General features: G+C 41.0%; 1 protein-coding gene across 1 annotated transcript in view; it reads right to left on the bottom strand.

The window, feature by feature from the left end:
• Positions 1-10,312, bottom strand: part of CDC73 (cell division cycle 73) — a 93,139-nt gene extending 82,827 nt beyond the window's left edge. Inside the window, exons 1-5 of the mRNA XM_086345375.1 lie at positions 9,952-10,312; positions 7,298-7,403; positions 3,683-3,752; positions 1,646-1,708; positions 1,514-1,566 (exon numbers count right to left, since the gene is read on the bottom strand). Coding sequence (XP_086201501.1) covers positions 1,514-1,566; positions 1,646-1,708; positions 3,683-3,752; positions 7,298-7,403; positions 9,952-10,082 — 423 coding nt within the window. The 5' untranslated portion in view covers positions 10,083-10,312. The remainder of the gene's footprint in view (positions 1-1,513; positions 1,567-1,645; positions 1,709-3,682; positions 3,753-7,297; positions 7,404-9,951) is intronic.
• Between the last annotated feature and the right edge of the window lie 11,449 nt (positions 10,313-21,761).

Below are 21,761 nucleotides of genomic sequence, written 5' to 3'. Positions count from 1 at the left end.
TCTGCAATTCTGAGATATTCAACTCTTTCAAATAATTAAACCATGGATTTCAGTTTTTCCCCAATAAATGAAGAATTTAAATTCACTTATTTTGTACACAATGTGTTACAACCTCCTTTTACACACAAAGAGTTGTGGAAAATTTCAGTTTTGCTGCCACAAAATCTGTACCCTGCAGAGGGGAGCAGCCAGGAGCCAGACTGCCTGGGCTCTAATCCTGGTTATGTGCTCCCCAGCAAGTCACTGCTCTCTGAGCCTGTGAGCTCACAGATGACATATGTGGTACTGCCGACTTCAGGAGGTGATGGTGAGGATTACAGGAGTTAACAAAGTACATCAAGTACATAGAGTATCACCTGGCGCAGAATAACAACAATGAGCTAATTATCTCTATCATTATCTGAAAAAACAAGGCTCAGAGTACACTGAAGCAAAATTACATAATCTTGGCATGAAATTTTGTCAGTGATTCTACTGTATGTATTTACCAACCAACCTTGCCCCTAAGAGTTACTTTCCTTATCCTTTTCTAACTGTGGATGCTTTGCTGTTCATGAAGCAGGCAAAAGGTACAACTATTGGATTGTTACACAAGTATCAAATGAAAAGACTTACAGTTTCTAGTAATGTTAACCCTACCAGTGATTACAAGTGTTATTCCTATACTGGTCATTTATTTATAGCCGATTTAGTCATTTCTCAGATTTTAAGCAAGCCTCTAATGCATTATCTTCCATTTTCAGAATGTTTATATGTAACTGATCTGAGGCTTGTTATAAACTTAAATAAACAGTACTGTAATTATACAATTTAAATTCCTAACATTTTAAAACTTTGTAAAGTTTTAAGACAACTGACCTAGTTAATAAATTATCTTTTCAACATTAGCTGCATTTCTTAAAGGGTTCTATTCAACATAAACTGTCCTTGTTTACCAACAGTAATATTCCACTTGCTGACTATAAAATACTACCAAATCATCTAACCTGACAAGTTAACATAGGAAAAAGTAACTGTTCACAGCTCTTCAGAGGGGAGCAAACTCCCACACCACCTTATTCCAAGGGAAAGTGAACCACAACACAAAGGCCAAATCTGCCCCATTGCCCGTTTTATGAAGTTTTTTTGGAGTACAGCCTCGCCTCGTCATTCATGCACCGCTCTGCCTACAGTGCAGAGGGGAGGAACTGGATGAAGACAAGGCCCCAAAAGCCTGAAGGAGGGCTTGTCTGGCCCTTTATAGAACAGGCTCTGACTACTCATCTAGTCCAACACTTCCATCAACAAGGATATAAAGGCAAAGAAAATAAAGTAATTTGTCCATCATGCAGCCAGTATGTGAGAGATCTTATAGAATATAAGAGCTCAAGCTACTTATTAATCAATTGCAAATATAACCACTTTTCAAGAAAAAAAGCTCTTAGGACTACAATGAGCAAAGAATTCTTACTACTACACAATTTCAATCTCCATTTAAAAAAAAAGAATCACTTTAAAAATAAAGTTCCATTACCTCAATTCGTGGTTTTTTTGCTTCTGCCAAAACTTCATCTGCAGCTCGTTTGACTGTAAGAAAAAAAGAAATAAATGTACAGTTTGGGGACAGGTGTTTGAGAGTTCAGTATAAACATGAAACAAGACATACCTTGAGTAGATCTCTGCAGACCTATTTCTAGAGGGGCACTTCTGTCTATACTGGCTGATGTTGCTGAAGATTTAAAAAGATATGTGAAAAGATAAATATTTGAATATGTAAGATCAGAAATTTATGCAAGGGAAATACTCAATATCTGTTACATTTCTTAATATAGGATTACGTCTCTTAAAAAACTAAGTTTTAAAGCAAGTTTGTAAAAGCATTTTATTATAAAAGATTGATCTGTAATAAAAAGTATGTAAGAGGACAAACTATTTTTGACCATTTAACTTACAATGTGACTGAAATCAACTATAAAGAACATATTCCCAACATATTACAACGTAGGTATGTAGAAGTGTATGACAACATAAATAAAAATATAAACGTACGTATTAATTCACAAGGGATCAACATTAGAGCACAGCTCTGAATCGGGTGGCGAGTAGTGAGCCATGTGACAATGTGAAACAAAATTAACACAGAGGGAATAGCAAGTGCATAGGATCTAAAGTCAGAAAAGCTACAAGAACCAGGGAGACTGAGAGCTGATGAGGTCACAGAGATGAGCAGAGCATGACTGTGCAGGTCAGGGAAGGAGGATGAGCTGTATTCCAAGTGTGATGGGAAGGTACAGGATGGCCTTGAGCAGGTGAGTGACACAATCAAGTTCAGATGCTCTTCAAAAACAGGTCCCTCTAAGTGGTGAGCAGAGACTACACGGTAGGAAACGAACAGCAAGGACCTTCAAGAGGGCTGTGCAATGGTCTAAGGAAGAAGGTGGATCAGGGTGGTTATACAATGCTAAGAAGCTGTCATACTTTCAAAGATAAAGAAAGGATTTGCTGGTGGAAAGGATGTGAGCTATGAGAGAAGAGGAATCAAAGATTTCTCCAGGGTTTGCAGCCTAAGCCACTACATGAATGGGGGACCATTTGCTGAGATGGAAACACTGGGAGACCAGACCTGCTCTTTCATTGTCTGTGGCGAGAAGGGAAAGAGGGAGTCGGCACTCTATTTAGGATATGTTACATTTCAGACACCTGTTCAATACCCAAGAGAAGATGCTGACAGTGAATTTATAAATGTGAAGCTCAGTAAAACGTCAATGTTGGAGATAAGGAATCAAGAAAAAAAGTGAGGTGGACAATGAGTAGAAAGAGAACCTCAAGAGTCTGTTGCCCCAGATGCCAAGTCAAGAAAAGCTTTCCAAAGAGGAGTAAGCAGTCAACAGTATCAAATGCTACTGAGGTCAGGTTAGCTGTGAAAAGCAGAGACCAAAGGATCTGCCAATCATGCGTCAGCATTGACCTTATAAGAGTGATGTGAGTGAGACAGTGAGGAAGAAAGTTAGACTAGAGTAGACTCAAGAGAGAATCAGAGGTAAAGAGGAAGCAGTGATACCACACAACTCTCACAAAGAATTTTGTAATAAAAAGGAGAAGAAAAATGGAGCAGTAGAGAACAGGAAGCGTGTGCATTCTAAGTCTGTTAAGTTGTGTCCCACTTTTTGCGACCCCATGGACTGTATTGCCAGGCTCCTCTGTCCATGGGATTCTCCAGGCAAGAATACTGGAGTGGGTTTCCATTTCCTCCTCAAGGGATCTTTCCTACCCAGAGATAGAACCTGCATCTTATGTCTCCTGAATTGGCAGGCAGGTTATTTACCACTAGCGCCACCTGGGAAGCCCAGCAAATAGGAAGGAGGGAGTTTAAAAAAAGTTGTTAATGAGAGATATTACTGTGTACATCCTAAATGGAATGATTCAGAAGAGAACTGATGATGCAAGAGAGAAGCAACCATTTACAAAGGAAAAGTCTCTGAGAGTGCAAAAGGCAATGGACTTCACATGCAGGGAAGGGCTAGCTGGTCCTAGGAGTAAAGTGCATACACGGTAACAGGAAAGAGAAAGCAGCACGTGGACAGAGTTGCAGGTAGGGGAAGTTTATAATGAGAATTCATAATCTCTTCCCACTGATTCTTATTTTACAGGGAGTGGAAACCAACTCCTGTTTAAGAATGAGACCAACTTAAAAATTACTCACATGCTTCACCATTGAGATATCCAAGTAGATCTTTTCGGTCAGGTCTTCTAACCACTGGAATATTTTCGGTCTAGAGCCAAAATTTTAAAATAGATTATCAAATCAATAACAATTATAAGAAGCTTTAGTAAAGTTAAACAACTTTTAACATCTGAATTTTATTCCAACTTATCTTGGCAACATATATTAGAATCATATTTCCAGAAAATAACCAGACTGAACAAATCTAATAAAATCTTGAAAATTTTTAAGCATATTGATTTTTGGTAACTTTATTCTCAGTTCCAGTAACATATACAAAAGATAACCATTAGAAATGAAACAATAATCCTAACCCTCTTCAAAATACCAATTATATTCTTATTTTTTCCCTTGGATTATTCTAAGTATTTATTAATTCTACTCATGATGTTTTGGATTTAGTCCCATAGACTGTTCATTTTATTTAGGGTTTCCAAAGTACTTTTGTTTCTCACACCCTAACCATACCTCCTCAAAATATGGTACCTGAACTCTTTCAAATAAACTAAATTAGCACTTAAACTAAATTTTCATAATTAACAATAAGTACATGTCCCAACAATATACACTAGGGAAAAGACAGGCTTTTCAAGAAATGGTGCTTGGAAAACTGGACTACTACAGGAACAAGAATCAAACTGGGCCACTTTCTTATAACATATACAAAAATAAACTCAAAATGGATTAAATACAACAATAAAACTCCAGGAGAAAAAAACAGGCAGTGTGTTCTTTGATATGAATCTAAGCAGTATTTTTCTGGATCTGCCTCCTCAGGCAAGGGCAACAAAATAAAAAAATAAACAAATGGACTACATCAAACAAAAAAGCTTTTGCATCATGAAGGAAACCATCAACAAAATGAAAAGGCAACCTACTGAATGGGAGAAGATATTTGCAAACAATATATTCAGTAAGGGATTAGCCTCCAAAATAGAATAACTCACACAACTCAACATCAAAAAAACAATCAATCCAATTATGAAGTCAGTCATGGGAATGTAATGTATAGCATGAGGACTATCATCAATAATACTGTAAAGATGTTGTATGATGACAGTCGGTTACTACTTAGACTTACTGTGGTGATCAAGTCACAATGTATATAAATGCAGAGTCACTATGCTGTACACCTGAAACTACTATTGAATGCTGACTATACTTCAATAAAGAAAAAAAGAAAATGACTAAAAAACAGGTATGTGTTGTTTAGGAATGGGAAAAAATTTAGGAGACTATACAGTAAAATGTTAATGACAGCTGTTTACTTTCTACATTACATATCTCTTTTCTCTACTGTTGAGTGTGCATAAATTTGTAAGCAGGAGACAAAGAGTAAAAAATTAAATTTGGAAAATGTGTCTATTGTGATAAATGAGTAGTTCTCCTTTGTTCTCTTATATTAGCAATTTGTAAAGAGGTGAGCAAAACAAATAAAACTGTATACTTTAGGCACCAAGTCATCCTTGGTGATAAATCCAATGAATTCTGTCATTACCACAGTTTTCTCCACAGTTTTCATAATGTAAGCAAGCAATAGCAGAGTACAGGGAAAAGCTGGTTACAGGATTATACAGTTAGAAACTCTCTGTTACTTTATTTAGGCAACAATGAGTAAGCACCCTTAATATTTTGGCTAATTACCTTATACTAAATACTGACCATATTTTACTGCACCAAATATTCTGCACATACACCCTAATGACACGAGATAAACAATATTTAATCACTTGAAGTTAATTTGTTTTTTAAAAGTTAGGTTAAATTTAAATTTCTGCTTATGAGTATAAACAAGTAAGAGCGCACAGGTTTTTTGGGGCTTGTTTTTAAAAACTAGTCTACATGGACTACCATTAAGTTAAAAGATTTGAATTAATTTTCTTTAAATTACTGTATCTAAGTTTGATAATACACTTGACCATTTAGTCACTAATGGATTATGTATGTTATCACCAACAGAAAACAGGGGCTATGAGTCAGAAAAAGTTGTTTCAGAAGGTCTGCTCAAAGGAAAGAGCAACAAAGGAGTTAAAAATTTTGTAGAACCCTAGACTTTCCAAATTCTACCCTTTCAATCTAGCAAATATTCAAGAGAAATGATAGTTAAACCTTATGGGACCAAAGATCCTAAGGACCACAGTAACAGTTATGGCATCAGTTATGTGCTACAGTCATTCCCCAGAGACATAATGTAAACCTAAACAAAGAGTCTGGACTATCTTTATTACCTCAAAATGAATGGACCTATTCAACAAAACATTCTAATCAGTGCCTGATTTCATTTTTAAAGACCTGAGTTAACAGAGCTTTATAGAGCAAGACGCTGCTATTTTATACCACAATTTCCCAAGTCACAAATACTTTCACCCCACATAGTGCATTTTTCAATACACACTTGACACTAAACATATATTTCTTGTTCAAAGAAGCTGTGTTCAAGCACTCTGAGGCAGAAAGCAGGCACCTTTCAATCATCTGAAAACAAATAAATTTATCAACAATGAAAAAAGTTTGTTGATTAAAAAATTCATTTTAAAAAGCTGTCTACTGGAACTTCCCAGCAGTCCAGTGGTAGAGACTCTACACTTCCACTACAGGGGGTATGGGTCTGATCCCAGGTCAGGGAACTACAATCCCTGAAAAAAGGGGGGGGAAAAAAAAAAGGGAAGGGAAAAAAGCTGTCTACTAAACCTGACTCTTTTTGATGCCAAAAAATCCTTTTTTCTTTGAGATTAAACTAGAGCTCCAAAATCACTGCAGATGGTGACTGCAGCCATGAAATAAAAAGACGCTTGCTCCCTGGAAGAACCTAGACAGCATATTAAAAAGCAGAGACATTACTTTGCCAACAAAGGTCCATCTACTCAAAGCTATGGTTTTTCCAGTAGTCATGTACAGATGTGAGAGTTGGACTATAAAGAAAGCTGAGCGCCGAAGAATTGATGCTTTTGCACTGTGGTGCTGGAGAAGACTCTTGAGAGTCCCTTGGACTATAAGGAAATCCAACCAGTCCACCCTAAAGGAGATCAGTCCTGAATATTCATTGGAAGGACTGATGCTGAAGCTAAAACTTCAGTACTTTGGTCACCTGATATGAAGAACCGACTCACTGGAAAAGACCCTGATGCTGGGCAAGATTGAAGGTGGGAGGAGAAGGGGATGATGATTGGATAGCATCACCGATACAATGGACATGAGTTTGAGTAGGCTCCAGGAGTTGGTGATGGACAGGGAAGCCTGGCGTGCTGCAATCCATGGGATCGCAAAGTCAGACAAGACTGAGCAACCGAACTGAACTGAAACTAGAGTTCTGAATATCTGAGTCTTCCCACAGGCTTACACAATTTTTAAAACATCCCTAAAAAACAGCTCTGAAACTCCTACTAATATAAACATTACTCACAACTCACAAATTAAAAAAAAAAAATCACAAATTAAAAAAAATCCACATAAATTGATCTAACTTTGACCCTCCAGGAGACTTTATTACAGATAAACCTTTCATTCTTTTGATCTGAAACTCATGAGGGAAGTTATCGCCAAATAGGATCAACTATCAAATTCAAAACAAGTCTCTAAATGAATTCTACTTACAGCTGCACGTCGGACATAGACAGGATGCGATAGGTGCACATTATTAAGTAGAAATAAGATCGAATCCAATGTGTAGTACTCTCTAGGTTGGCCTTCCTTCCCAGTCCTGAAATGATTAAGACAAGATTGTTACTCACAATTCTAATACAACTCCTTGGGCTTAATCATATAATATTATCTACACACACGGTGCTATCCAAAGAAAAATATTCTTAAGAGTATGAAATCTAATAAGTGAAAACGGCATTTGGGCAAAAGAAATACAAATGCAAACAATGACAAAAAGCAAGAGGTAAGGAAAGTACTATTCAAACTTTATTACTACAGACTTTTTAGAATTTGGTCCAAATTAGCTTCTGGGCTTTGTTAATAGAGAAACCTAATCAGTTAGGAAGGATCCTTAAGAGAAACAAACTGATTAAAAGAAGCACACTAGTCACTTAGGCTAAACTTGCAAGAAACTTACCATGTTTTCTAAGTAAGATTCTGCTGAGAAAACACCCTTACCAACATTCTTTAACACTACAATTAAATTCAGAGATTCTTATGATTCTTATGACTTCTCTCAAATTAAATCAGTGATGTAAAACCAAAACTAATTCTACCTGTGATAAAACAGTCGTCCAGGAGTGCAAGCCCTTTCATGCAAATACATAATACTACTTGCTCAACAAATGTTACTGTCCAATCCCACTGTCCTATTACATTCTCCCCATCTAGAAATATCAACGTATTGTTTAAATCCATCTGAATATGGCTCAATATAATCAGTCTCAAACTTATTTTTCTAGCCTCTATTTCCACTTTTTCTCTAAATCAATATACTTCAAACCACATATCACTTATCACTGTACTATGAAGTAGATAATACATGATTAACAAGTTGTATCTCTTCATGATACATTAAAAAAAAACAATGCACTGCATTCAGTAAGGGTAAATATTAAGGTCATGCATATGTGTGCATTTCCCTATACAAAGAGAATAACACTCAATGAAAATACATGTATTGTTGTGATTCACTGCTGCAAAGGTTTGAAATCTACTGTTCTAAGCACACTTTTCTTACTACTGGCTTCACTCAGCTATCAAAACATTTCCTTTCCAGCTCTCAGGTCTTTAAGCACGCAGTTCCCTCAGCTGCGAAGACCCAGCCCACTACTTCGTCCTCAGAATTCCTATCCATTCCTTAACATTTGTTCATTCATTTATTCAAGAAAAACCTAGCATGTCCATAGGTCAAACACACTTCTATGAAAACTTTCCCAGTTAGAAGTGATTGCTCTCTTTAGGAACTGGAATTCGATTCTTATCAACTTATGTGTCATCTCTTCCACTCTGACTGAGGTAACCTCCTTTGAGGCACCGACCCAGGTTTTCAAAATATTTTCCAGTTCTCGGACTGAACACCCTCACACTGTGAATACTCAACCATTTTTTCAAGAAAAACCCATCAGTCAAAAATCCAATCAGCGCTGAGCTCCTACACAATGTGTGGGGCAGAGGACTCCTAACCTTTTCCAGCTTGTTCCTCCTCAAATCAAATAAACTTTTCTTCACATAAGCTGTTAATTTGTTTTTAAAATGTAAATCTGCCTGTGCAAGTTCCTTTTGAAAGGAAAAAAAAACAGAAAACTCAGAATGATTTTAGCCATCTGCACAAAGCTAATTAAACCATAAGCAGCCCAAGATGCCAAAAAAGTAAATAAAAACCAAGGAACTAAACTTCCCCTAGCTTTTCATCAACTCTTCCTAAAGTCCACTGCTCCCATTCAATCAAGCAAAGCAAGTATGGAAGTTTCCGTCTAGGGTTCTAGCTATCCAAATGAAACGCCACTGAGAGACGGTTCACTCAAAAAGCCCCTCACGATGATCAGACCTTTTTTTCTTTTGAAGTACATATGCATATATCTATTTTTTTCAGATACTTTTCCCATGTAGGTTACCCACAGACCTCCCTTCAGGTGTCTTCCTTAAGGACTTAAAGTCGGGCAACCCCCACCGGAATCAACATTCCCAGAAACACTCTCTTCACACACATTTCCCCCAGTCGCACACTCTACCCGTTTCCCATTTAGAACGGCAAAGTTGACTTCATTTCAATGCAGGAACTTTCTCCCTGAGGAAGACCCCTGCCTTCAACTCCAACAGATTCCGACGACTTGTCCCAGGTCGCCGAAATCTCTTTCCCGTCCTAACCTGATGGAGTGGGTTCCCTTCTCTCTCTGCTTGACGGAATCGCGAAAGGAGACGGAACCGACCAGGAGCTGCCAAGGGCCAGCAGAGACCAACGCAGAAAAGCCTCAGAGAGAAATTTAAAAAACAACAACAACTAAAGGACAAAAAGAGCAGCCCTAGGACCCGGCGGGGCGCTCCTTTATATGCACCTATGCACCCGGCCGGCTCTCCAACACACAGGGGCAGAGACCTCCACACGGAGGCAGAAACCTCCATACGGAGCCGCGGAGGAGGGACCCCTCCGGACGCCGCTCCTCCTCACAGACGAGCTGCAACTTCTGCTCCCGGGAAAACTTTTCCCCGGAGCACCCTTGGTTTTCCTCCACCCCCAAGGGGAGCGGGGGGGAGGGGTTCGGAGAGAGAGGGGGGGGGGACCCGGCGGCGCCCAGCCCTGCCCCCCGCCGCAGCAGACTCACCCCCAAACCACATAGTTGGTCTTCACGTTCTTGGGCCAGGAGAACTCGCCGAAGATCACTTCGTCCCCTTTCACCACAATCTCCTTCTTCTGGATGTTGTACTGTCGCAGGACGCTGAGCACGTCCGCCATCTTCGCCCCCCTCGCCGCCGCCGGCCCCGGGCCCCGCCGCCGCCGCCGCGCCCGCCGCCCCCTTCGCCTGTCGCCTCAACCCCCCCCACCCCCCGCCCCTCTGCCTCGGCCGCCGCCGCCGCCGCCGCCGCCGCGAGCCAACTGCAGCCGCACTGGCAGCCGTCCGCGCCTACGACAGCAGCGGGGGAAGGAGCCACCCAGGCCGCCGAGGACCCCGCGCTAGGAGGCAAGGCCCCGCCGCGGGCTGCCCGCGGAGAACGCCTGACCGCGCGCGCCGCCGCCGCCCGCCGCCAGGGGGCGCCGCGCCCGCCCGGGAAACGCCCCGCCCAGACTCCCACTTGGTGCGCGGGGCCGACTCCCGGCCCGCAACTCACAGGACGCGGGGACGCAGCGCCCACGTACGGCGCACGTACGGGGTAGCTTTGACCGACGCACGCGCGGGAGCACGTACCTCATCCTCCTCCCCGCCCCCGACCCCGCCCCCACGCGCAGCGCGCACGCGGCAGGCGACAGGTGCGCGCGCACCTGCGCCCGGGGTCTGGGAGTCAGTCCTCAGAGAGCGCACTGAGTGCTCCCGGACGGCCCCGCAGTGTTGGCCCCTGGCCAGTGCAGTGTGGTCTCTGCTTTAACCAGGCTGCAGCCTGGTGAGAGGTTTGCCGAGCCAAGGTTGCCGTCCCGACGAGGTCGTACCCACCTATCAAATGGCCTCTTGATAAACCCCTATAGAAGGGAAAGCTGTTTGGGGGAAGGTGTTGCTTTGGGGGTTATTTTTTATTTTGTGTTTTTAGTGGACTCGCCTAGATCAATGCCGGGGCACTGGTGTTTGTTAGCTGCCTTTTGACCTCAGTCAAGTTACACACCTTCTCACAGAATCAATTGGTTAATGGAGAACATGGAAGGTAAAAGCATCACGCAAATCAAAAAATCATAAATATTGGATCTTCCCCCTCTCCGTTCCTTAGATGGTGGCTTTTTCCATCTTGTCCCCTTCTCCTGGCCAGCCTCAAGGGGCTACAGTTTAATAGCTGTCTAACGAGATGCTAATAGGAGAGTTGAGAACACAAGCTCAATTTATTGATATAAACTCAGTTTACTGTGGCATGTCTACCTTAAACATACCCCATGGGCCATTTAAAAAAAGTATCTTACTATAGAAGAAAAGGGGAAAAGTCAACTTTGTGATTGACATAACCAAATTCTTTTACCTGATTTGAAAGAAAGCAATTTTCCTTATGTGCACTGCAGAGAGATCTGTAGAAGAATGTGGTTCACTTTTCTGTATTCACTCTTCAGCCATTTTGCAGCTGAATTTGAGAAATTTTGACTATTCTGTAGATTTTCCTGTTACAATAGTATTTTCCTAAACTTCACCACAAACACGTTAAAAAGAACCTTTTTATTTATCCCCAGTACTATCTACTCTATTTATACTTGTATCAGAACATCCAGTACTACTTGACTATCTCACCACAGAGGAATTCGAGGAAGTCAGGGTTTTATGATACGACTCTTTGCGACCCCATGGACTGTAGCCTACCAGGCTCTTCTGTGCATTGGATTTTCAAGGCAATAGTCCTGGAGTGGATTGCCATTTCCTTCTCCAGGGGATTTTCCCAACCCAGGGATAGAACCCGGGTCTCCCGCATTGTAAACAGACACTTTACCGTCTGAGCCACCAGGGAAGTCCTATGATACATTAGGAGAGTCAATTAGAGTCTCCTCAGAAGATACTGAAATTTACTTCCCACACAAACAGTGACTTGGTCCATTAAGGCTGCTACAAGAGAATGACCTATACTAGGTGAATCCCAGGGACGGGGAGCCTGGTGGGCTGCCGTCTATGGAGTCGCACAGTCAGACACGACTGAAGCAACGCAGCAGCAGAAGCAGCAGGTGTCCTATAGACAGATTTATTCCTGATAATTCTGAAGGCTAGGAAGTCCAGGATGAAGGCACCCGTAGACTCAGTGTCTGGTGAGAGCCTACACTCTCTCCACTCTCAGAGAAACACCTGAGTCTTCACATTGCATCCTCATCTGGTGGGAAGAAGAGTGGTCTCTGAGGTCTTTTTTGAGTAAGGTCTTAGTCACCCCCACAAAGGTCTCACTCTTAGTACTATCACTCTGGAATTAGAATTTCAACTTATAGAAGAAAAAAAAAAAGAATTTCAACTTATGAATTTGAGGAGGACACAAACATTCAGTTTTATAGCAATAAGCAAAAGCAGTTTCTCTTTGGGGGTAAATTATGTGTTTTTTTTTTTTTTTTTGAAGGGTAATGATTCTTTTTTTTCCTATTCCATTAAAGTTTCTTACAAGATATTGAATGTAGTTTCCTAGGCTATACAGTAAGCCCTTGTTATTTATCTGTTTCATGTACAGTAGTTTGTATCTGCTGATCCCAAACTCTTAATTTATCCCTCCTTCTTTCCCCTTTGATAACCATGTTTGTTCTCTGTCTGTGAGCCTGTTTCTGTTTTGTAAATAAGTCCATTCGTATCATAATTTAGATTCCACATATAAGTGATGTCATACTATTTGTCTTTGACTTCAGTTAGTGTGATCATGTCTAGCTCCATCTATATTGCTGCAAATGACATTATTTCATTATTTGTTTGGCTGAGTAGTATTCCATTGCATACTACGTCTTCTTTATCCATTCATTCATTCAGGTTGCTTCCATGTCTTTACTATTGTAAATAGTGCCGCTATGAATATTGAGGTGCATGTATCTTTTCCAATTGGAGTTTTATCCATACATATGTCCAGGGGTAGGATTGCTGGATCATGTGGTAGTTCTAGTTTTACCTTTTTTAAGGAACCTCCAAACTGTTCTCCATAGTGGCTGCACCAATTTATATTACCACCAACAGTATAGGAGGGGGTACCATTTCTCTACACCTTGAGAGTAATGATATTTAATGTAGTAAGATATAGCATTAATAATCTATTGCCTTTAACAGTCAAGGGGCTGAAAATTGTAGATCATTTAGTTTTTAAATCCCTTAAAACTGCCCCACTAATGTTGGTTCAGTAATGTTGCTGTCAAAATACAATAAAAGGCAAGATCAGTTGTAGAGCTGAAAAATTAGAAAATTAATTTTTCCAGTAGTCATGTACAGATGTGAGAGTTGGACCATAAAGAAGGCTGAGCACCAAAGAACTAATGCTTTCAAATTGTGGTGCTGGAGAAGCCTTTTTTGAGAGTCCTTTTGGACTGCAAGGAGATCAAAGAAGACAATCCTAAAGGAAGTCAACTCTGAATATTCGTTGGAAGGACTGATGTTGAACTGAACCTCCAGTACTTTGGCCACCTGATTCGAAGAGCTGACATATCAGAAAAGATCCTGATGCTGGGAAAGATTGAAGGCAAAAGGAGAAAGGAATGGCAGAGGATGAGATGGTTAGATAGCATCTCTGACTCAATAGACATGAATTTGAGAAAACTCCAGGAGATAGTAAAGGAGGGGGAAGCGTGACATGCTGCAGTCCATGGGGTGACAAAGTCAGACATGAGTTAGCAACTGAACAACAACAAATAGAAAAATATTGAGAAATTAGCCTTGTTTCTTGGTCTTAGAATGAAAGCTGCTCATTTTCTCCAGTCATTATCATCTTCTAAAGAATTCCTAACAATCCTCAATTTGAAGTCTACTAACGGAGAAGGCAATGGCAACCCACTCCAGTACTCTTGCCTGGAAAATCCCATGGATGGAGGAGCCTGGTAGGCTGCAGTCCATGGGGTCGCTAAGAGTCGGACGGGACTGAGCGACTTCACTTTCACTTTTCACTTTCATGCATTGGAGAAGGAAATGGCAACCCACTCCAGTGTTCTTGCCTGGAGAATCCCAGGGACGGTGGAGCCAGGTGGGCTGCCGTCTATGGGGTCACACAGAGTCAGACACGACTGAAGCGACTTAGCAGCAGCAGTAGAATAAAGCCCAGCAGGACTTCCCTGGTTGCCCAGTGGTTAAGAATCTGCCTTGCAATACGGAGGACTTGGGTTTGATCCCTAGTGAGAGAACTAAGATCTGACATGCCATGGGGCAACTAAGCCAATGCACAGCAACTAAAGTCCCTGTAAGCTGCAACTAGAGAAATAAGCCCATGCACCGAAACAAAGACTTAGCACAGCCAAAATTTAAACAATAATTTTTAAAAAGAGTATATTGGAAGACAGGAAACCAGTAATTCTCTCACTAATTTTTTTCTCCGTGAATGTGCATTTTTATATCATTTTAATAATTTGGAGGTAGTAAAAATAAGCATACATACCACCCAGAGACATATGTGTATTTTGTTAATCCATTTCCTTTCCTAAATATAGGAGTAAACAAAAATTATGTTTAGTATGCCAGCAAATTTGGAAAACTCAGCAGTGGCCACAGGACTGGAAAAGGTCAGTTTTCATTCCAATCCCAAAGAAAGGCAATGCCAAAGAATGCTCAAACTACCGCACTCATCTCACACGCTAGTAAAGTAATGCTCAAAATTCTCCAAGCCAGGCTTCAGCAATACGTGAACCATGAACTTCCAGATGTTCAAGCTGGTTTTAGAAAAGGCAGAGGAACCAGAGATCAAATTGCCAACATCCACTGGATCATCTAAAAAGCAAGAGAGTTCCAGAAAAACATTTATTTCTGCTTTATTGACTATGCCAAAGCCTTTGACTGTGTGGATCACAATAAACTGTGGAAAATTCTGAAAGAGATGGGAATACCATACCACCTGACCTGCCTCTTGAAAAACCTGTATGCAAGTCAGGAAGCAGCAGTTAGAACTGAACATGGAACAACAGACTGGTTCCAAATAGGAAAAGGAGTACATCAAGTCGGTATATTGTCACCCTGCTTATTTAACTTCTATGCAGAGTACATCATGAGAAACGCTGGGCTAGAAGAAGCACAAGCTGGAATCAAGATTGCTGGGAGAAATATCAATAACCTCAGATATGCAGATGACACCACCCTTATGGCAGAAAGTGGTGAAGAATTAAAGAGCCTCTTGATGAAAGAGGAGAGTGAAAAAGTTGGCTTAAAGCTCAACATTCAGAAAACGAAGATCATGGCATCTGGTCCCATCACTTCATGGGAAATAGATGGGGAAACAGTGGAAACAGTGTCAGACTTTATTTTGGGGGGCTCCAAAATCACTACAGATGGTGACTGCAGCCATGAAATTAAAAGACACTTACTCCTTGGAAGGAAAGTTATGACCAACCTAGATAGCATATTCAAAAGCAGAGACATTACTTTGCCAACAAAGGTCTGTCTAGTCAAGGCTATGGTTTTTCCTGTGGTCATGTATGGATGTGAGAGTTGGACTGTGAAGAAAGCTGAGCACCGAAGAATGGATGCTTTTGAACTGTGGTGTTGGAGAAGACTCTTGAGAGTCCCTTGGACTGCAAGGAGATCCAACCAGTCCATTCTAAAGGAGATTAGCCCTGGGTGTTCTTTGAAAGGAATGATGCTAAAGCTGAAACTCCAGTACTTTGGCCACCTCATGTGAAGAGTTGACTCATTGGAAAAGACTCTGATGCTGGGAGGGATTGGGGGCAGGAGGAGAAGGAGACGACAGAGGATGAGATGGCTAGATGGCATTACCGACTGGATGGACATGAGTTTGAGTGAACTCCAAGAGATGGTGATGGACAGAGAGGCCTGGTGGGCTGCAGTTCATGGGGTCGCAAAGAGTTGGACATGACTGAGTGACTGAACTGAACTAAACTGAACGGAACCAGTGGTTTTTCATCCTGCTTTTTACTTAGAAATTGTCCAGGCATCAAAAGATTAATTATTAGTTAATTTAATTCTGTGTCTCACATCTTAAAGTTAGTTAAGGATCTGGAATTTATGATTTTTAGCTAACACATTAATTCCTCATTATTTGTAGCATTCTAAGAATTTAACTATTGAAAAAGATATCTGTTATTACCATTTCTTTTAGTTAAATATAATAACATATATTTTATTTTTATATATGTATTTATATATGCACACATGTATGAATATAATTTTAACCATGTTGTAGAAACAATGATAATTCATTTAACTCATAAAACCAACTTTGCAAATTTAAGAAATTTAAATTATGAGAAGTTTAACCCTAGTCCTGTATAAAACAAAACATTGTGTTGACATTATTTTTATATAGTAAATTAAAATGTAAAATACATACCATAACGTCTTCTTTTCTTTTGGAATTAAGTTAAGCTTTGTATTCTTATAAGTATATAACTAGGGCTATTCAGTATATAACTAGGGCTATTCAGTATAAACACTTCTCAGGGTTCACAAAATAAACGCTAAAAGTGTGACAACTTTTTTTTTTAATATTTTGACTGTTTATCTGGACTAGATATTCCTAACTATGCCAGTTAGAAAGCTAAGCGTACAAGTTAATGTTGTGGTGTGAAACATGAAGGAAGAAGGTTTGGGACATGGAAGTGGCAGTTTTTGATTGCAAGGAACCCACGAGAACTGCAGTGTTCCCCAAAGATATGCTTGTGCAATGCTGCATCTCTGGAAGTTGGCCAAAGGCTCAGCATCACCAAACACAAGTTGGACAAACCTCTTGCTTTGAAGTAGGTGGAATTAAAGGAATCAGGGACACAAAGACAATACTCAGGAGAAAGTCTTCATATAATTTTAAAACAGAGACTTGAGGCAAAGTTGGTTCAGAGACACTGGTCCGAGGAGACTGCGCTCATCAGCCCAGGACCAGCTCAAGCATAGACTTATGAGATCTCTGCCTATCCTCTTCCCATAGACTTTCCTTCTAATAGACAACAAAAGAAGCAGACAGGCCTCAGGGAAAAAAATGTTAGAAAGCTAGAAAACAATTTCACTAAGGAGCAGTTCAGATAACAGATATCTGATAACAGATACTCTTCTGATCAAATAACAGAAGGATCCCTGACACTTTATTCCAAGGAAAAGAAAGTAAAACCCAACACGAAGGCCCTCAACAAAATATTGCTGCTGCTGCTGCTGCTGCTAAGTCGCTTCAGTCGTGTCCAACTCTATGCGACCCCATAGACGGCAGCCCACTAGGCTCCTCTGTCCCTAGTATTCTCCAGCAAGAGTACTGGAGTGGGGTGCCATTGCCTTCTCCACCCCATTCCAGGAATGAGGGCTTTAACCAGGAGACTATGGAAAAGATTTCAGCTGTCCAGCCTAGCAAGTTGTGGGTCCTGTTTGTAGCCATGAAGATCTGAACTCAGTCTTGGTGGAAATTTCACTTCTGTCAATGACCTTCAAAGAGTGACCACCAGGAGCCCACTGTAGGGGAGAGGCAGTCCATCAAGGGACCTGGGTGCCCCTGTGTGTTCTTTCTGAGACTGCCAGACTGCAAGGCTCACCCATCTTCTCATTGTAAATAGTTTCTGTGTAAAGTAATAGAGGCAACTAAATGTCATGGTAACTGCAACCTCACTTCTGTTCAGGCGGCAAGCAAGAGACTGGTTTAACTGTTATAACCTTTGCTGTTGCTTGAAAAGTGCTGGACACTGCTTCGCCCTGGATTCTTTTTCTGTAAAGCAACACCCTGAATATACTGGTGTCATCTGGCCCTCCACATCTCCCTGTTAGAACTGGGGCTCAGGAAACCAGTGTAAACATGCTGACAATCTAGCTACTGCTTCCAGTAATAAAGTCCTTCTTCTCTGATCCAGGAATCTTGTGTCTTTTGTCATCATCTATGAAACTGATGCAAATTAGCTTGGCAGCTTGTAAGTACAGTAAAATCTCAGACCCTTCACAGTTCTTGACCAGGAGTTGGCAAATTTTTCTTGAAGGGTCGAATAAGAGATATTTTAGCATTTGTGAGACATATATAGTCTCTGTTACATATTCTCCTCATTTTGTTTGATTTGAAACAATCCTTTGATTTACAAAAAATCACTCATAGCTTTCAAGTCATAGGAAAAAAAGGCCACAGAGAGGATTTGGCTTGAGTTTGCTGGCTGTTGTTCTTGATACATTTATTAGTCAAAGGAAGTTGGGCATACTGACTGCTCTAAGAAAGACTACACATTATGTGTATCTGTACAGTATCTCTGTAACAGGATGTTAGGATTACTGTAGGCTTTGGGGCCTGACTTAGGTAATTTGGGGAAGTATTTATGGATGTGGAGCTTTTCTCAGCTTATGACTGGATATCTTAATTTTCTCCAACGCTATGGTTGATAAACTTTTTCTGTAAATGGCCAGATGGAAAAAACATTTTAGGCTTTGTAGGTTACCTATGGTCTCTTTCACATATTATTCTCTGTTTTTATTTTTATTTTTTTACCTTTAAAAAATGTTAAAAACCATTCTTCACTCAGAGGCTATATGGGAACAGTCAAGGTCCAGATCTGGTCTTATCTCAAAGGCGAGAGGAATGAAGTGAGACCTAAGCTGTAACTGGCAAAGGAACCCCAATAATGCTCATGTTTTGATGTGTGCTCAGATCTGATTCTTGAGTGATCTTGTTTTGTCTTGATCCATCGTGGTCACAGAGTGATCTCATTTGAAGTTAGTGCTCTGTAAAATTCTCTGTATTTAGCAGGAGAGCATCAAGGCCTCGCTGTTGGTGTGGACCCAGACCCTAGACGGCAAGGACAACTTTTCTCTTTGTGAACAGACAGAGGGCCGGACTGACTTCTCTCACTACTGTTGGCCTAGCTGGGCCCGCCTCAGGTGCCCAGTAAGATTTACACTTTACAGCAAACAGTTTAGTGGGCCTTTTTTTCTGTGCTTGATCCTCATAGCATACTGGAACATTGGTGAGATTTGAATTAGAGAAACCTGAGATCAAATTTCAATTCTGTCAGCAGTAAGTATAGCCTTGGTCCTGTTACTTGCCCTTCCTGTTTTCATTACTGATTAGAGATAGAAATATTTCATCCTGGGGTTTGGTTTCGGACTACTTGGATTAAAAACCCAATCTATCAGCTGCGTAACTCTAGACAAGTTACTTAACCTTGTGGTGCTTTGGGTTTTTTATATGTAAAATGGAGGTAAGAACAAACCTGTTTCATAGAGTGGCTAAGAATAGTCAATGAAAAAACATGTCAAGTACACTTGATCCTTGAACAACAGATTTGGAATTAATGTGTCCACTCGTACATGGATTTTTTTTTCTACAGTAGATACTATAGTCCTGCACAATCTGAGGTAGGTTGGACTCCCAGATCCAGAACCTTAAATATAGAGAAATCGAGGATACAGAAGACCAACTAGGAATTACACGTGGGGATTTCTGACTGTCCAGTGCCCTTAACCCCAGCATTGTTCAAGGGTCAACTGGATTTTCCAAGTAAGCTGTTGTTTGCCAAGTGAGTTTCTATATTGGGATCACTCAAATGCGGCATCTGACATTATCATTAAGTGTGAGTTATTTTCCCTCTTCATCGCGCTGAAAACCTCCTTTTCACCTGGGAGATGGTCCGGCATTTTGATCTTTGTTACCTAGTAGGAGGATGGAGTGAAGACAGCAGTGGTCTTCTCTAGGCTCCAGGTCCTTTCCTTCTAGCTCAGACCTGGAGCATTGCTGAGAGGTTCTCTGTGTGCCTTGGACCTGCCCCTTTACCTTTTTTTCTCCTTCCTTCACTTCAGCTGTCCAGACCACCTGGGCCTGCTTCATACACAGCTTCACAATCAATCCCTTTGCCAGTCACTTCAATCTGACTTCTGCTACCTCCATGACCATTCAATGAGAATTTGGTCCCTTGAAAGATAACAATATCTTCCTCTTACAAATCTAAGAATCTGTATAAGTTCTCAGTCCCTCACTCCCATTAATGTCCTTTTTTTTTTTTTTTTTGCTACTATAGCCTCACCTCTCTTTTCAGAAAACTTTTTCCCTTCATAATTCTGCCTACATTGTCTTGTGTGGATTTTCGGAAAGGATAAAAGATAAAATTCAAGGAAAATGAAATGGATTACTGAAGTCCCTCTATGTCCCTTGCCACTTTTTTTTTTTATTATTACTATCATTTTAATATTTCCTTGGCTGTGCCATGCAGGATATTAGATCTTAGTTCTCCAACCAGAGACAGATCTCACACCCTTTGCAATGGAAATGGAGTCTTAACCAGTGGATCACGGGGAATTCCTATCCGCACCTCCCCACCCAGAACTGTGCCATCTCTTGCTTGTAGAAAAGCTGAAGCTTCCCAGGCTTCCCAAAATCACAGAGTAGCATTCTCGAGCAGTAGATGATTAGGACAATACAGTCAGAGACTCAGTGTCTGATGCACATCGCTGAGTTGTTTTACAGATACTGTAACTGCCACCAGAGGACATGACATAGCTATTCCAACCTGAACAGTACTGAATCTATGGTTGTTGAGACTCTAAGAACTGGCCTCAAGAGCATGGGATTAACATGATTGCTCATAGTAATCTATATCTTTGTGGGCATCAAAATAATTGTAACCTGCTCTGCCCATATACGTAAGGGGGCAGATAAAATTGTCAGCAGAGAGATGCTACAGACCTGTGTTGACATCTTCCCCTCAAAGGAGATGGCGCCCTATGTCAGCATGAGAAAGTTACAAAAGATAAACCTTGGCCCCCAGTCCCACAGAAACGAAATGATGTCTGACAATGGGGCATTGAAAGCAGCTCTTCTGACCAACCAAAGACAGCATATTGAAAAGTAGAGACATTACTTTGTCAATAAAGGTCTGTCTAGTCAAGGCTATGGTTTTTCCAGTGGTCATGTATAGCTGTGAGAGTTGGATTATAAAGAAAGCTTAGTGCTGAAGAATTGATGCTTTTGAACCATGGTGTTGGAGAAGACTCTTGAGAGTCTCTTGGACTGCAAGGAGATCCAACCAGTCCATCCTAAAGGAGATCAGTCCTGGGTGTTCATTGGTAGGACTGATGTTGAAGATGAAACTCCAATACATCGGCCACCTGATACAAAGAGCTGACTCATTTGAAAAGATCCTGATGCTGGGAAATATTGAGGGCAGGAGGAGAAGGGGACGACAGAGGATGAGATGGTTGGATGGCATCTCCGAGTTAATGGACATGGATTTGGGTGGACTCTGGGAGATGGTGATGGATAGGGAGGCCTGGCGTGCTGTGGTTCACGGGGTCGCAAAGAGTCAGACACGACTGAGTGACTGAACTGAACTGAACTTCTGCCCCTTTCCTGTTTACCCATTTCTGTCCCCTCTGACCTTGAAAGAACCAATATAGCCTAACTCCAGACTTATGCTCTCCTAAATGCACACCATGCCTTGTCTAATCTGTCAGTTTTTTTCCTAGATAAAAAGAAGTAAGAATTAAATAATTGGAGAATGAACTCTTTCTCCCCAAAGACCTCCTAAGGACCTGCAGGCAGATCCTTCAGGTAAGATAACATCTGAAGAAAGAATCAGCCAGTCTGCTGTCTGCTTACAAGGGACAATGATGCAGAACCCAACCACCTGCCTCCATGATTCACCGAGATTCTTCCCTTCACCCCAATTTTCCCTTTAAAAATCATCATGGTTGAGCAGGATCTTTGGGATTGGTCTCTGGATTTTAGTCCAGATTGTCAACTTTTCTGGTTAAATCACCTTTCTTTTCTATTAGCACTTGCCCTCGGATTATTGGCTTTTGAGCAGCAAACAGCTGAACCTGAGTTCTGTAACAAGTCCAGCCTCCTCTTAAAAAAACAGATAGGACAGCACAAAGCAATATTG

This window comes from Bos grunniens, chromosome 16 (assembly GCF_055505025.1).
Source record: "Bos grunniens cultivar Pamir isolate PY7600 chromosome 16, Bosgru_T2T1.0, whole genome shotgun sequence".
NCBI lineage: Eukaryota > Metazoa > Chordata > Mammalia > Artiodactyla > Bovidae > Bos > Bos grunniens.
The sequence above is the reverse complement of the archived record's forward strand: the minus strand, read 5'-3'. Positions and strand labels throughout refer to the sequence as shown.